The following is a 13,563-nucleotide window of genomic DNA, read 5'->3' as shown; positions in this document are numbered from 1 at the left end:
TTACATCTTTGATTAAGCTTTTGGTCACCTATCTTGATGTATCCTTCACAGTAAAGCAGATGTGGATTGCTGTCAATAATTTTGATTGGTAGTGCCTTGAAGTGCCGTGGCTGTTTTGCTATATATGAGTGCAAGCTGCAAATGACAAGGACGTTCGTTTTTCTTTTTTTAACCCTTGTTAGCAATGTAAATACCATTCATCCTTTCATATCAGAAATTAGATTATGTCAGTGCATGTCACTGTAACGATCACGGTCAATATGGTTGCAGCAAAATGGGCTGTTAATGTCTTTCACCAGTGTTTACAAATTAATGGATGCTTCCTCTGGTAGCATCAGTTATATAACGCTTGTTTTATATTCTTACTGGAGTTGAACAGTAGGTGGCAGTATGTCTGTACTATTGAACTGGTGATTGAGTTTGGTACTGATTGATGTTATGCACAACATTCAGAAAATATGCACAGTAAGGCTGTAGCATTGAAAGATCTCCTCTGTAAAGACAGGTACACAAGTCATATTTGAGTCACGTGTCTAGCCACAGACTTGTAATCAGACTGCAGTTTATTTTCTGCTAAAATTGAGATTGTGAATCAAGTTTCCACCAGCAAACTTGACTGTTTGAGGCCAAGGCTTAGGGTCTTTTCAGAAATGGTCCATACTAGAATTTATTTTTGGTCAAGTAGATTCCTTTTGGTCTAATTACCATACTTATCTGTAAATTATTTTAATTGAACAATTAACATGAAATTGCTAATGAGTTGTTGCACATTGAGGACTGTGTTATGGACCTGACTTTTGCATCATGGTTTTGGTCACATTGTGGCTCCTCCACTACAGTCAGCTTTCAAACTCCCCCCCCGCCCCCCCCTAAACATCTTAGGATGTTTGTATATGTTGAAGCACTATATCCCTGCACTCATCGAATTCTGGCTTCTTGCCCATCCCTGCTCTTAAATGCATCATCATTGGCAGCTATACTTTCAGCTACCTTTCCTCTTTTAAGACACTGATTAGAGCTTGTTCTCAACCCAAACATTTGGTTACCTATCACTCTGTAGTTGGGTTTGAGAAAGCTCCTACCGAAGTACCTCAGGACACTTAGCGACATTAAAGGTGCTATGTAAATATACGCTATTATGTAAGTGCAGCTGATTTTACAGATTGCAGTTAGTCTTGGAAAAGTCCACTATCCATGTGCTAGATGGTGGGAATTGAAGATTTTAACTATATGTTGATAAGCTTGTATATTAAAAGCCTGGGAGCAGTGATCTAGCAGTATTATTGCTTATAATAATAATGGGAATTTGACAAGTTGGGAACAATTATACTACTGTGTGGAATTTCAGAACAAAATGACCAGATCTTAAAAAATAGAACTACTAGAAAATTTATATTTTAAAAGAACTCTATCACTGGCCAAATGATAAAATCAACAGTAAGAACATTTAAGAAGTAGGAGCAGGAGTAGGCCATCTAGCCCTTCAAGCCTGCCCCACCATTCAATAAGATCATGGCTGATCTGAAGTGGCTCAGTCCCACTTTCCCGCTTTCTCCCCATAACCCTTAATTCCCTTGCCTACCAAAAACCTATCTACCCGTGTCTTAAATATATTTAGTGAGGTAGCCTTCACCACTTCAACTGGCAGAGAATTCCAGAGATTCACCCACCCTCTGAGTGAAGAAGTTCCTCCTCAACTCCGTTCTAAACAGCCCCCCCCCTTATCTTGAGGCTGTGCCCTCTAGTCAACAATGGGTTGAGCTGTCGTCTCTTTTAGTACCTTTTGTTGTCAGTTATTTAAATATTCTTTGTACTAATTCTATAGTTTTTAATTTCCAGTTTTGCAGTTACCAGAAATTCGCATATCCCCCTTTTCCCCACGCAGTTCCCCAAGATTTAGACAGTAAAATCACCCAAAAATAGAATATCATGTGAGCAAATGAGAACATTTTGGAAGAAGTGATAAGCAAATCACTCCCAACATATGGGTCTCAGAAATAGATTACGTCTATCTGGTAGAGTAAATACAACTCCGATAAATGAGATGTAAAAGAAGAACAGTGAGCAAGTATTCCTGCAGTAGCTGTTTGTCTTTTCAAATAGATTATTTGCTGGACTTGAGGGAAATATTTACGTAAATAGCACGTAATATAATAGATGAGCAGTGACAGTGAAGAAGGTGCCTAGTTTATCATGAACAGTGTCCCTCCCTACCTGTGCTTGGACACTTTGCATGCACTGTGGGCGTTCCCCGATGGTTAATTTATGCGTGGAAATTATGAAAATCAGGTGCGCTGAGCTACTGCGGCTGTGGCTCCGTGTTAGCATATATTATGCTAATGAGGATCAGGTGAGCCTATTGCGGCGCGGCTGGTAGGCGTTCCTTGCATATGTTATGTTGATGAGGATGCCTTGGAGGGTTTTGTTGGGGAGCAGCAAGCGGCAGGGAGCTGTTTGTGAGCAATCAGAAGGCTTTCTTTGTGGAGCTGTGTGGAGGTGGCTCTCCTGGTCTCTCACTACTTTGCAGCTTCATTCCAAATTACTAATCTCTAACCTTCAGCATCCATTAACCCCTCTCTCCCTCTGCCACCACCGGCTAATCCATCACAGGCAGCAGCAAAACGCTCCGTTTCTCGAGTATTTTTTCCTTTGGAGTAGCATGAATGCTGAATATTATAAGTCACTGGCGATGGAGCTTGGGGTTTACCAGCTGAGAAATTTTTCGATTTCATTCCTTTCCTCTTTGCTTGGAACAGAAAACGCCTCCGTAAAATTAGACAGTAGGTAAATGTCGGTTGTTGGATTTTTGTTTTGGTTTTATTTTAATTTCGCAGTGTTAATGTTTTGTGGCTTTGAGGTAGCAGATACAGTATAGCAAAAAATACTTGCATTGCAACAGTCTTCGATGCTTGAAATGCGGTGACAGCTTCTTCCAAATCTCTGACTCTTTGTGGGGTTTTGGGGTGAGGAGGGAAGGTGGTGGATATTTGACAGTGATTTTTTCAGGCTATCTGTGCTGGAGCTGGGAGCTGTTGCTGTGGGATGTGTGCCTATGGAAATATTGGCGGAGATCAATGCAGGAAAAATGGCTGGCGTCGTCTCCTAGCCTTGTTATTTTGCCGCATTACAGAGGGGGCATCTACCCCAGAGTCAGCAAAAAGTGAAGATACGGCTGTTTTTGTTTTGAGGCTCAATCCTACACGTTGACCCAGATGCAAACGATGATTAAAATACAAATAATATTGCAGCAAATATGTTTTGTGTTGCATCGCATGCGAGCTGTTTCGCCTGGGGCGGGGGGGTGCTGGTGGTAAATAAAATGCATCAGTTAACACAAAAACAAGGCGGTTATCAGGTTACAACTGTACATTAGATCTTGGCAGGAGGGACGGCTTGATTTGTCTATCATTCCTCTGTTTTTCTTCTATTTTCAATCGTGATTGTTGCTTTAATCTTGTTTTTTTCTGTTTCTTTACAGTTCTTCTGGTGCCAGTGTGGTAGCCATAGACAACAAAATCGAGCAAGCCATGGTAAGTCAAGTATTTGTGTAAAAAAACGGCGATGAAGAAAAGGGGTATTGATCGTGCAGTAATGTCAGGGAGGAGAAGCCAATTCAGAGCATTTCAAAAACCCTTTACGGGTGAATGGTGGGGGTGAGGGAAGAGAGGGAATGCACTGTTTATAAGTGAGACCGTGCCAGTGGGGAAAGAGGGATAATTCAGAAAGCATAGGCGCAGCAATGCGGAATGCACATCCACTGTATAATGTGTGCCAGTATTTCCACCGCTTTCCTTCTCTGTAGAGGGACATTTATTCATTGTTCATATGCTGGGACATCATTGTACGGATGCTCAAGGTGAATGAGACATCTTTCTGTGTGCATCAGCCTTTTTTATCCTGACCTCGTCACTCAGCCGCTACACCTTTTATAAAAGGTACGTTCTTATGTACCTGTAATTTGAAATAATTTCAAAAATTTGATGCCACGGTCGTGCAACTGGGATATTTATATTCTAATATTCTAAATTATATTCTAATATTTTAGATTTAATATTCTTGCTTGTGCAATGTAATCTCTCAACATTAAACACTATTGTAGTGCTAGTCCTATGAGGAAACGGATCGTTTATGTTTACATGAATGTAGTTTATGTTTGGCACAAGATTCTGGACTAACCTGATCTGAATGTTGTTGATCAGGCAGTTTTGTTATGCAGTAAACCCTTTGCATGTCCCACAGGGGAATGTATGTGTTTATGGTTGTCAGATTAAGACAGACTTGGCGGGGGAGGGGGGGCGGTTAAGAAATGGAATAGTTTCGGTGCCTTTGATGTTTTTAACTAGTTGGTCGACGAGGGATCCTTCAATGTTAAGGTTTTCTGCTTGGGGCTGAATCATAGGCTGGTTGGTGTAGAGTGATTTGAATTCTACTCTATAGGGAGACTGGCTGTGGGTTCAGTTGTAGCATTTCCAGTTATAGAGTCGGTGTGTAGAGATGGATCAGACTTCGGCCCGTACCCCCCCGGCTTACTCTCGCGCCCTCCCCGCGGCTCCGTGCCGCTCGGTCCGCGCGCCGCTCCGTCTTCCGCTGTTGCCAGGCGATCTCAGAACCTTAAACCCTGGGCTATAAATAACTCGGCCTCCCATTGGACAGCTGGTAGTGACGTGGCGCGGCCTGCGGTCTCGCAGACGTCAGCAGTTGTCAAGAGCGGAAGGAGCAGAAAGAGGGGGAATGAGGGAGGAAGACAGGGACAGAAGGGAGGGGGAGAAACAAATGAGAGGTGGGTACCGAGTGAAAGCTTCTGTAGTCTTCAGCAACGATACAACAAAATACCGTAGATGCTGGAAATGTGAATTAAAAACTGAATGCTGAAAAAACCCAGCAGGTCTAGCAACATCTGTGGAGAGAGATGGAGTTAATTTTTCCAGTCCGTATGACTTCTCCAAACTGGAGAGAGGTCGAAATGTTAAAATCATATAGGTATGCTGCAGCCTGACTTAGGTTGAGTGCTAGGAAATGTTAATTTCATCTAATACCCCACAAATATTTCACAGATTTAACATGGTCTTCCAATTTCTGTATTACTATGACTGGGAGCTTTGGCACTGAAGCTTTCAGTATGCCAAAAATGATGGTAATTGTATTGCTTTGTATCTGGATCATTTATTGCTTGTTAATCAGAAAGTAAATAATCTGTTGTGTATCAACAAAAATAATTGGCATTTGTAAAGCATTTTTAACATTGCCAAATGCTTCATAGGCACATTGACAATTATATTTTAGACCAAAGTACACAAGGTATTAGGACAGGTGGTTACATCTTTATCAGAGGTAGATTTGAGGCAATGTCGTCAAGGAGGAGAGTTGAAGACGTTTAGGGAGGCAATTCCAGAGCTTAGCTGAAGACACAGCCGGTAAAATTATGAAAGTTAAGTACAACATCAAAATTAAAATGGGGACTTCAGAGGCTTGTAGGATTAGAAGAGGATGTAGCAATGCTCAGGTAATAGACCATGTGGGAATTTGAAAAGCAGCATGTTACAATTTAGACATTCCTACTTTTAAGTCGGCCAAGTACAAGAATGATGAGTGAACAAGACTTGGTATGAGTTCAAGCAGCAGAATTTTGGATGAACTCAATTGAAGGTCAAGGCCAGGCAGGAAAGAATAGTCAAGTCTAGAGGTAATAACAGTATGATTGAGGTTTTCAGCAGTAAATGAACTGAGATGAGCAGGGATGGCTGATGATATGGAGGCTGAAGTATGAAGATGGAGAGGATACATAGAGTCACAAGCTCATCGGAGTCCATTAGGACAACAAGTTTGTGAAAAGCCAAGATTGTGATCAGGAATGTGATAGTCAACTCTATCAAAGGCCGTGGACAGGTTGAGAAGGATGAGTGATACTTTACCATTGTGGCAGTCACATGGGGCATCATTTGTGGCTTTGAAGACTATTTCAGTGCTGTGGTCAAACCAGAGTGAGTTTGTTCAGACGTGAAGATGCAAGAGAAATGGGCATAGATTTGGAGAGTCAACACACTCAAGAACTTGAAAGGGAAGTGCAGTACTTTGCATGGATAATAGGGGTGAGTATTGTGAAGTGTGGGGGTTCATAGCTGTTTTGAAGTGAAGGAGGAAATTACATGATCAAAGGGGATTATAGCTGGATGCTCAGTTTGGGGGGGAACAAAGGGTTAAAGGAGCAGAAGGTGGGTCTTAGTAAAGTTTAGGTAAGGCTTGAAGGAATGATGTGAGAAAGATGCACGTTAGGTGCAAGTACAGTGTATGCACTACTCAACAGGATTGTGTTTCAAAGCACTTGCCCAAAGCACAGATTGCACATATTTTCCCAGTTTTAAACTTGTAACCCTTTGGCATCTCATGCTGTTTGGACTTTTGTTTTAAGCAGTATATTCGTCTTCTCTCAATGTGGAATGCCATAAGCATAGACAAGGGTCATGGGTGGAGAGGGGACTCGATGTTAAAATGGCTGATGGGCTCGTTGGGCCGAAGGACCTGTTTCTCATGCTGTGGTGTTCTTTGTTCTTTGTTATTATTTTGCATTATTATCAGGCATTAACTTGAAACCACGATTGAGAAATTTGAGTTCATCACAACAGTGGTTTAATGAAGGATGTAGAATGCACTTGCAATATTTTCTAACGCATATATTGCTCATTTCAGTGCCATTGTTTTTGATCTAATATCAAAACTGAAGTCAGACTGCCCCACTTCTAAGTAACAAGTACCTCAGACTCCCTTCAGGAGTTGTATGTGGCAGTGCAGTAGCTCACCTGTCTCTGCTTCACTTTATCCAACAGCAACTCATCAATTAGATGATTTTGCTGCTGACTTACACAAAGTGAAGGAAAAATTCATTATGCTGCCTTTTAAGAAAGTCAAAGAACAAAAACAGCCCGGGAAACAGGCCCTTCGGCTGGAATATCCTCATTGACAAAACCCATAGGGGATGGTTTTTATATGAACGAAAGAGATTAATTTAACGAAAACTAAAATAACAAGCCCTTGGCATGTCATAATATTCAAGGTAGATGGGATTAGGTGGGAGTTCAGATGTTTCTAATGCATGGGTGCAGGCTCGATGGCTGAAGGGCCTCTCCTGCACTACATGATTCAATGAAAGCATCAGATGAAATATGGCCAGCAAAATGTTTTGTTTATTCAGATAAATAAGTTTTTAAAAATGTGTTTTGGTGTCATCAGCTGAAATTATCTTTAATGAGATTAATTGTTTTGCAGGATCTGGTGAAGAGTCACTTGATGTATGCAGTGAGGGAGGAGGTGGAGGTCCTTAAAGAACAAATCAAAGAACTGGTAGAGAGAAATTCTCAGTTGGAACAGGAAAACAACCTACTGAAGACTCTGGCTAGCCCTGAGCAGTTAGCACAGTTTCAGGCACAGCTCCAGACAACTGGCTGTTCTCCGCCAGTGTCTCAATCAGGACAATCTACTCAACCCACGCCACCAAATGGGGGATCATCAGCTTAGTGTTGACTGTACAATCCATTGGAGCCAACAGGCTTTGCAGAGAAGAGAAATAAACTGTCATATCAATCATCATGTAATATTTCATCGCACACCAACAATTCCAAATTGGTAATGGGAACTAGAGTTGTATAAATTCAGAAAGAAACTCTCTTCAGTGTTAAGACAGTCGTCTTTGGCTAAAGGAGTTTGCTTTGAGGGTGTGGAATAAAAGCTTGCTCTCTCAAAGAGGGTGGTTGTATGCACAAAAGAAGAAAAGCAGCCGTGCAGATCTGAGTGCTGGTTACCGATCATTGCTCATGCTGTGAAAATGCGTGCACAGTTTTATTTCATTCAACACGCCTATGTCTGTGTGTGCATGCGCGTGTATGTATGTGTGCACCAATATAACTGCTTCCTGACAAGGTTGAGGAAGAAGTGGATCAGAGGCAATCAGATACTAACTGGAGAGTCTGAGAGGGCCGTGCCCTCCTTTACACTGCTATAGACCACTTTGATTTATAAATGAGTTATGAAGACAAACGGGAGTATGAAGGCAAAGCTGAACAGTATTTAACTTGAACTATAGAACTGTCACCTTGGACCTTAAATTGATAAGTTTGTTATGTTTACACAGCTTTTCCCGGAGGCGGAGAGGTGTAGATTTTTTTCAAGTTAGATGTGACTCTAAAGATTTCGGACAATCCAAAAGATTGTTCATCTAATGTATATTGTGTATGTAGTGTAAGTATTGTGTAATATAGAGCTGTAACTATTAGGTTGTACAGATTGAAATCTTGCTGTTTCACTGATCCAATTGCATTTGGACATTTTTTAATGCTGTTGAACAGAAATGGCATTTGTGAACAATTATGCTGTCCTAATACATAGCAGGGCTGGAAGAATTTTTTTTGTAAGTTAATGGTACGTGACTGGTAATAATAGAAAGTAAGTGGTCCACTGGTCCCATTTCTTATATCTATCAATGCTAAGCAGCGACAGACGCTACACATTTAATGCACTGATAGAAGTGGTCTCTCAGTTTGAGGAAGCGCTGAGAGATGAGAATCTGTGGGCACCGGCAGAATTGATTCTCGTTGATGCTTCATAGACCTTAGCTGTTGGTTCAGTCTGTCAAATCTATACTGTAATGGTCTGGTTAGATTTCTTAGGACCCAGGATCCATGGATTCATTCAGCCTGGGTATATTTGTTGCTTCTAGCTGGCTGTTGAATACTACAACAACATTGTGCTCACCAGTAGTACAGTATTTCTAACACCAACCAAGAGTGTGTTTTGACAATTAAGCACTCCAGACCTGAAAACCTCTGTTACAAGCTCTGATTTCTGCTATGGATTTCACATTAACAGTAATAGTGTTGCTTATGTTCTGGTGCATGTTCTGAAACAGTTGTAACACATTCAGTTATACTCGACTACTGCACAACTTTGAAACTTTCAATAAACTCGTGTTGGTAAATAATAGAGCGAATTGTCTGTCTCTTTACACTGATTTTTATTGGAAACTGCAGCACTTTGTATTGTTGGAAAGAAATGTGATTTAAATTTTAACCAGTAGAATTGTTATGGTTGTAATCCTGTCATCAATGAGTTGTTTTGGTTTACAGTTAACAGCCCTTCTGATGGCTGCACACGGCAGCTGCTTCTCTATGGGTGGAGCCCCGATAGCAGTCAATGGTCAGTCAGTGGAACAGCAGAGTATTAAACTGCAGAGGAGCTTTACAAGATGTGCTCAATTTGAATGCGTCAATCAGTTAATGGGTTCTGTAACTTCTCCAGCTCTTGATGACATTTTGACTCCCCATCCTTGTGTTCTCTTGATTTAGGTTGGGCAAGATCTGACTTGCTGCATGCCATTAAAAACATTTCAGTAATATATTCACGTATGAGACAATTTCCATTGAAAACAATCAATGTGGAGCTCTCAAGACAGACTACAATGTTTGAAGTCTTACTGCCAATTTCAGTGTTTTGGGGTTTTTTCAGAGCATCATGTTGAACTGTCTTTAGTTACTTCTCTACTGTGCCAGCTTTCTCTTTCATGAGGCACTGTGCTTGCACAGGCAACATGTTATAACTTGTGGCATTTAAAATGAGAAGCCAAAATCTGAAGTGGAGAACTGAAATCTGGTTGACTGTCACAAAATACCACAGATGTTGGAAATCTAACTAAAAGTAAAAATGCTCAAAATACCCAGCACGTTGGGCAACATATGTAGTGAGAAAAATGAGAATACTTTTTAGATCAGGGATTGGAAAATGTTATAAGTGTAATAGGTTTCAAGCAAGTGAGAGAATAAAAATCAGAAGAGATTAAGTAACAAAAGGGTTTTATTTTTACTCATTCATGGGACAGGGGTGGTGCTAGCTGGCCAGCATTTATTGCCCATCCCTAGTGCCTGCTGGCAGTTGTGAATCTGCAGTGACATGTAGGCCAGACTAGGTAAGTTTGGCAGATTTTGTTCCCTAAAGGACATTAGTGAACCGGATGGGTTGGTAGTGCAGGGCCAAAGGAAATGATAATGGGAGATCTAAGGGGACAAAAGCAAAATGAGTAAAACCAAAATCTAAAGAAAAACAGGAAACAAAATGGGAGGAGAGGACAGAGTCTGAAACTTGAAATCCAACATGAGTCCAAAGGCTGTAACTCAGATCATTGAAAGATGAGGTCATGTCACGTTCTTTGAGCTTCAGTGTGTTGTGGGAAAAATCATCACTCGGAGTCAGATTTAAAGATTCAACATGCAGTTTGTTGGACAAAGCTTTGGGAGAAGCGCTGGGCTCTGCGCAATGCTCGCAGTCACCTTCTCAACTTTAAAATGGCAGCGAGCTTTTATACATTTTCAAATAATAGACAAGTATGGACATTAGCAGTAAGCATATCGTTATACATTTACGCCCTTTCAATGACTGATCTTGTTAACAAAACTTATTATCCCAAGCTAAGGTGATCATCTAGGCCTTAAGGTCTGATTTATTTCCTGTAGTAATTAGGCACTAACAGGATTTAACTCGTGTAACATCTGTGCCTAAGTCAGCACATCTTAATGTCTTTTCACAGAGTCCATTTTGTGCCAGGCAATCATCTTTTATCTTCTAATTTGGGTTTACTTCAACAAATGGAACACTGGAGGAGGCGGAGGACACACTGGTTAGCTTGAGAGCAAGGTGGAGAATAAAGATAATGTGACTAGAAACTGGGTGGGGCCTCACACTAATTGTACAAAGATGTTCCACGAAGCTGCCACCCAATCTGCATTTGGTTTGCCCAATGTAAAGCAAGAACAGCCAATCTTGAAGCAGCAGCAGCAGCAACCAAAGTTTAAGGTCAACAGTTGCTATCTCTACATATGATAAAACACAAATCTAGTGTTGCTTTTAAACACTGGAAAGCACAAACAATAAATCCAAGTGATAAAGCATTCGCTAATGATAATCAGTTACTAAACTCTGCTGATTTTATGAATTATACCCATAAAAATGGCATTGAAGTTTTAGAGGAGCATTTTATTTGGAACCAAATGTGTCTTTTTTATATGCAAACTTGTATTTAAATTTGGAGTTACATTTTTAAAAATATTTTTGATCTCATTGGGCTATATTTGTCTTAGTTACAATTTTAACAGTCTTGATGGTTTAAGCAGCAACGATCTCTTGAAACTGATTAAATGTAGTCTGACTGGTGTTTATGATGAAGTTGGTGACATCACCACATGCATGGAGGCTGGTGCCCCCTGTAAGGAGGAAGAGTCAAGGCTTCTGACTTCAGGACCCATTCAAAACAAGAGTGTGGACATCCGCTCCTTGTTACAGCATTATCAACCTGATTAGGTGGCTGAAGAGGAGAAATTGCATAATGGAAACCTAGTAAAAGGTTAAAGGCAATAATCCAAATCTCAAACCTGGGAATGATTAAAAGATTTCAAGTTATTTTTTCCACAGGAGACTCTTCTGTCCCTTGGTAGAGGAAGTGGCTGCCCAGACATGCACACTGAGAATAGAAATTGGAAGTTGGATAAAAGAAGAAAACCACTGTCTGAGTTCCTTCTGAGTTTGAGATTAAAAACAGCTCCCCACATTTGGCGCAAAATTCAGCTGCTTCATGCTGTTTTTGAGTCTACAGGTAACCTGAGAGATGCAAAATGGCACCCATAGTGGATGCAAGTGAACTTCCAGTGTTGTGTTGTATATTGTATTGGTGAGGGGGTTAACGAATGCATGCAGCAAGCACCAATCTGAGATGCAGAGTACCGATTTGACACCAGTGCTATTTTTGGAGCTCCAGTCCATGACCGCTCAATCATTCACACCCAGACTGGTGAGTCTCACATCAGTGATACCATCCTCACCTGCACTATTAAAAGTATGATTAGTCACTTTGAGTTGCTGATGGGCTTCTACTGGCTCTTGCTGTGTGGTGGTTATATGTGTTATGTATTTTCTGAAGTTATGTAAAATTGTTAAAAGTTCACGAGGCTGAAGCACTTGGTCCTGATTTTAAACTTGCTCCCAATCATGAGTGCTCTGGTAGGTTTCCCCTAGAAATGCAGCATAACTGGGAAAATAAGCAGAGGTCATACACACAGGAGGAAAAGTTGCTGGAAGTGGTGAGTCACAGTGTCGCGTAGTACAGCAAAGGCCCTTCAGCCCATTGAGTCTGCATCAACAATAACTACCACTAAAGTCACATTTGAATCCTTGAATGTTACGTTTAAAGTGCTCATACTTGAAATGCCTTTTAAAGATTAAGGTTTCTGGCCTCCACTACCTTCTTTGGCTGTGCTTTCTAGATTCCCGCCGCCCTCGGAGTGAAAACATGTTTTCTCAAATCCCCTCTGAATCTCCTGTCTCTTATCCTAAAACTATGTCTCCCATTGATTGACCACACCCCACCCCCCAAACCAAGGGGAACAGCTGCATCTATTCACAATGTCCATACCCTCATAATCTTATACGCCTAATCATGTACCCACTCAGCCTTCTCTGCTGTAGAGAAAACAATCCAAGCCTATCTAGCCTCTCAGCTCAAATGCTCCATTCCAGGCAATATTCTGGTGAATCTCTGTACCCTCTATCCCATCTTGACTGATGTTCTGTACAGTTCCAAAATTACTTCCTTGCACTTATACTTGGTGCTACAACTGATAAAAGCAAGTGTCCCATATCCCTCCTTAACTATGCTATTCACCTGCTCTGCTGACTTCAAGGATCTGGGAATAAGAGCCCCAAGATCCATTTATTCCTCTGAGCTTCCCAGTGTCCTGCCAATCATCAAATAGTCCCTTGTCTTGTTACTTCCAAAATGCATCACTTCTCACTTATCAGGGCTAAATATCATCTGCCACTGCTCTGCCCATCTGACCAACTTATCTATATCTTCCTGTAAACTATGACCTTCACTATTAACCCACTCTTTTTTCCCCACAGCTCTATCATTAATGTATATAACGAATGTTAAGGGACTCTTGTGGTATGCCACTGGACACTGGCCTCCGGTCACTTGAACAGCCTTCCATCACCACCCCTTGTGTCATATTATTAAGCCAGTTTAGGATCCATCTTGTGAATTCACCCTGAATTCCATGTGCATCAACCTTCTCAATCGGTCTCTCATATGGCAGCTTGTCGAAAGCTTTGCTAAAATTCATGTAAACTACACCAAATGCACTTCCCTCACCCATGTATTAGATCACATTTTCAAAACATTCTATCAAACTTGTTAGGTATAACCTCCTCCTGCCAAAGCTATGCTGACTATCCCTAATTAACTCATGCCTTTCCAAAGGAAGATTAATTCTTGCCTTCAAAATTTCCTCCAATAGTTGCCCTACTACTGACATGAGACTCACCAGTCTGTGATTCCCTCGTTCATCTCTACCACCCTTCTTGAAAAGTGGAACTACATTAGCTGTCTTCCAGTCCTCTGGCACTTCCCCCATGGCCAGAGAGGGATTAAAACATTTGTGTTGGAGACCCTGCAATTTCCTACCTCGACTGCCATAGCAGCCCAGGATGCAATTCACCTGGGCCTGGGGATTTGCCCATTTTTAAGCT

General features: G+C 41.2%; 1 protein-coding gene across 5 annotated transcripts in view; it reads left to right on the top strand.

Annotated features, from left to right (window-relative positions):
- LOC145353421 (TSC22 domain family protein 1-like) overlaps positions 1–8,973 on the top strand; it is a 215,360-nt gene extending 206,387 nt beyond the window's left edge. For 3 of the 5 annotated variants that reach the window (XM_080204174.1, XM_080204177.1, XM_080204178.1), the window contains exons 2-3: positions 3,479–3,530; positions 7,264–8,973. In XM_080204174.1, the coding sequence (XP_080060300.1) occupies positions 3,479–3,530; positions 7,264–7,512 (301 nt within the window). In that variant the 3' untranslated portion in view covers positions 7,513–8,973. Of the gene's footprint in view, positions 1–2,420; positions 2,785–3,478; positions 3,531–3,802; positions 3,936–7,263 lie in introns of those variants that run through there. The other 2 variants (XM_080204175.1, XM_080204176.1) reach the window with 2 other exon arrangements.
- The last annotated feature ends 4,590 nt before the right edge of the window (positions 8,974–13,563 follow it).

The sequence above is a fragment of the Carcharhinus amblyrhynchos genome, chromosome 15 (genome assembly GCF_965287045.1).
Source record: "Carcharhinus amblyrhynchos chromosome 15, sCarAmb.v2.hapA, whole genome shotgun sequence".
NCBI lineage: Eukaryota > Metazoa > Chordata > Chondrichthyes > Carcharhiniformes > Carcharhinidae > Carcharhinus > Carcharhinus amblyrhynchos.
This window is presented reverse-complemented; position numbering and strand designations above follow the sequence as displayed.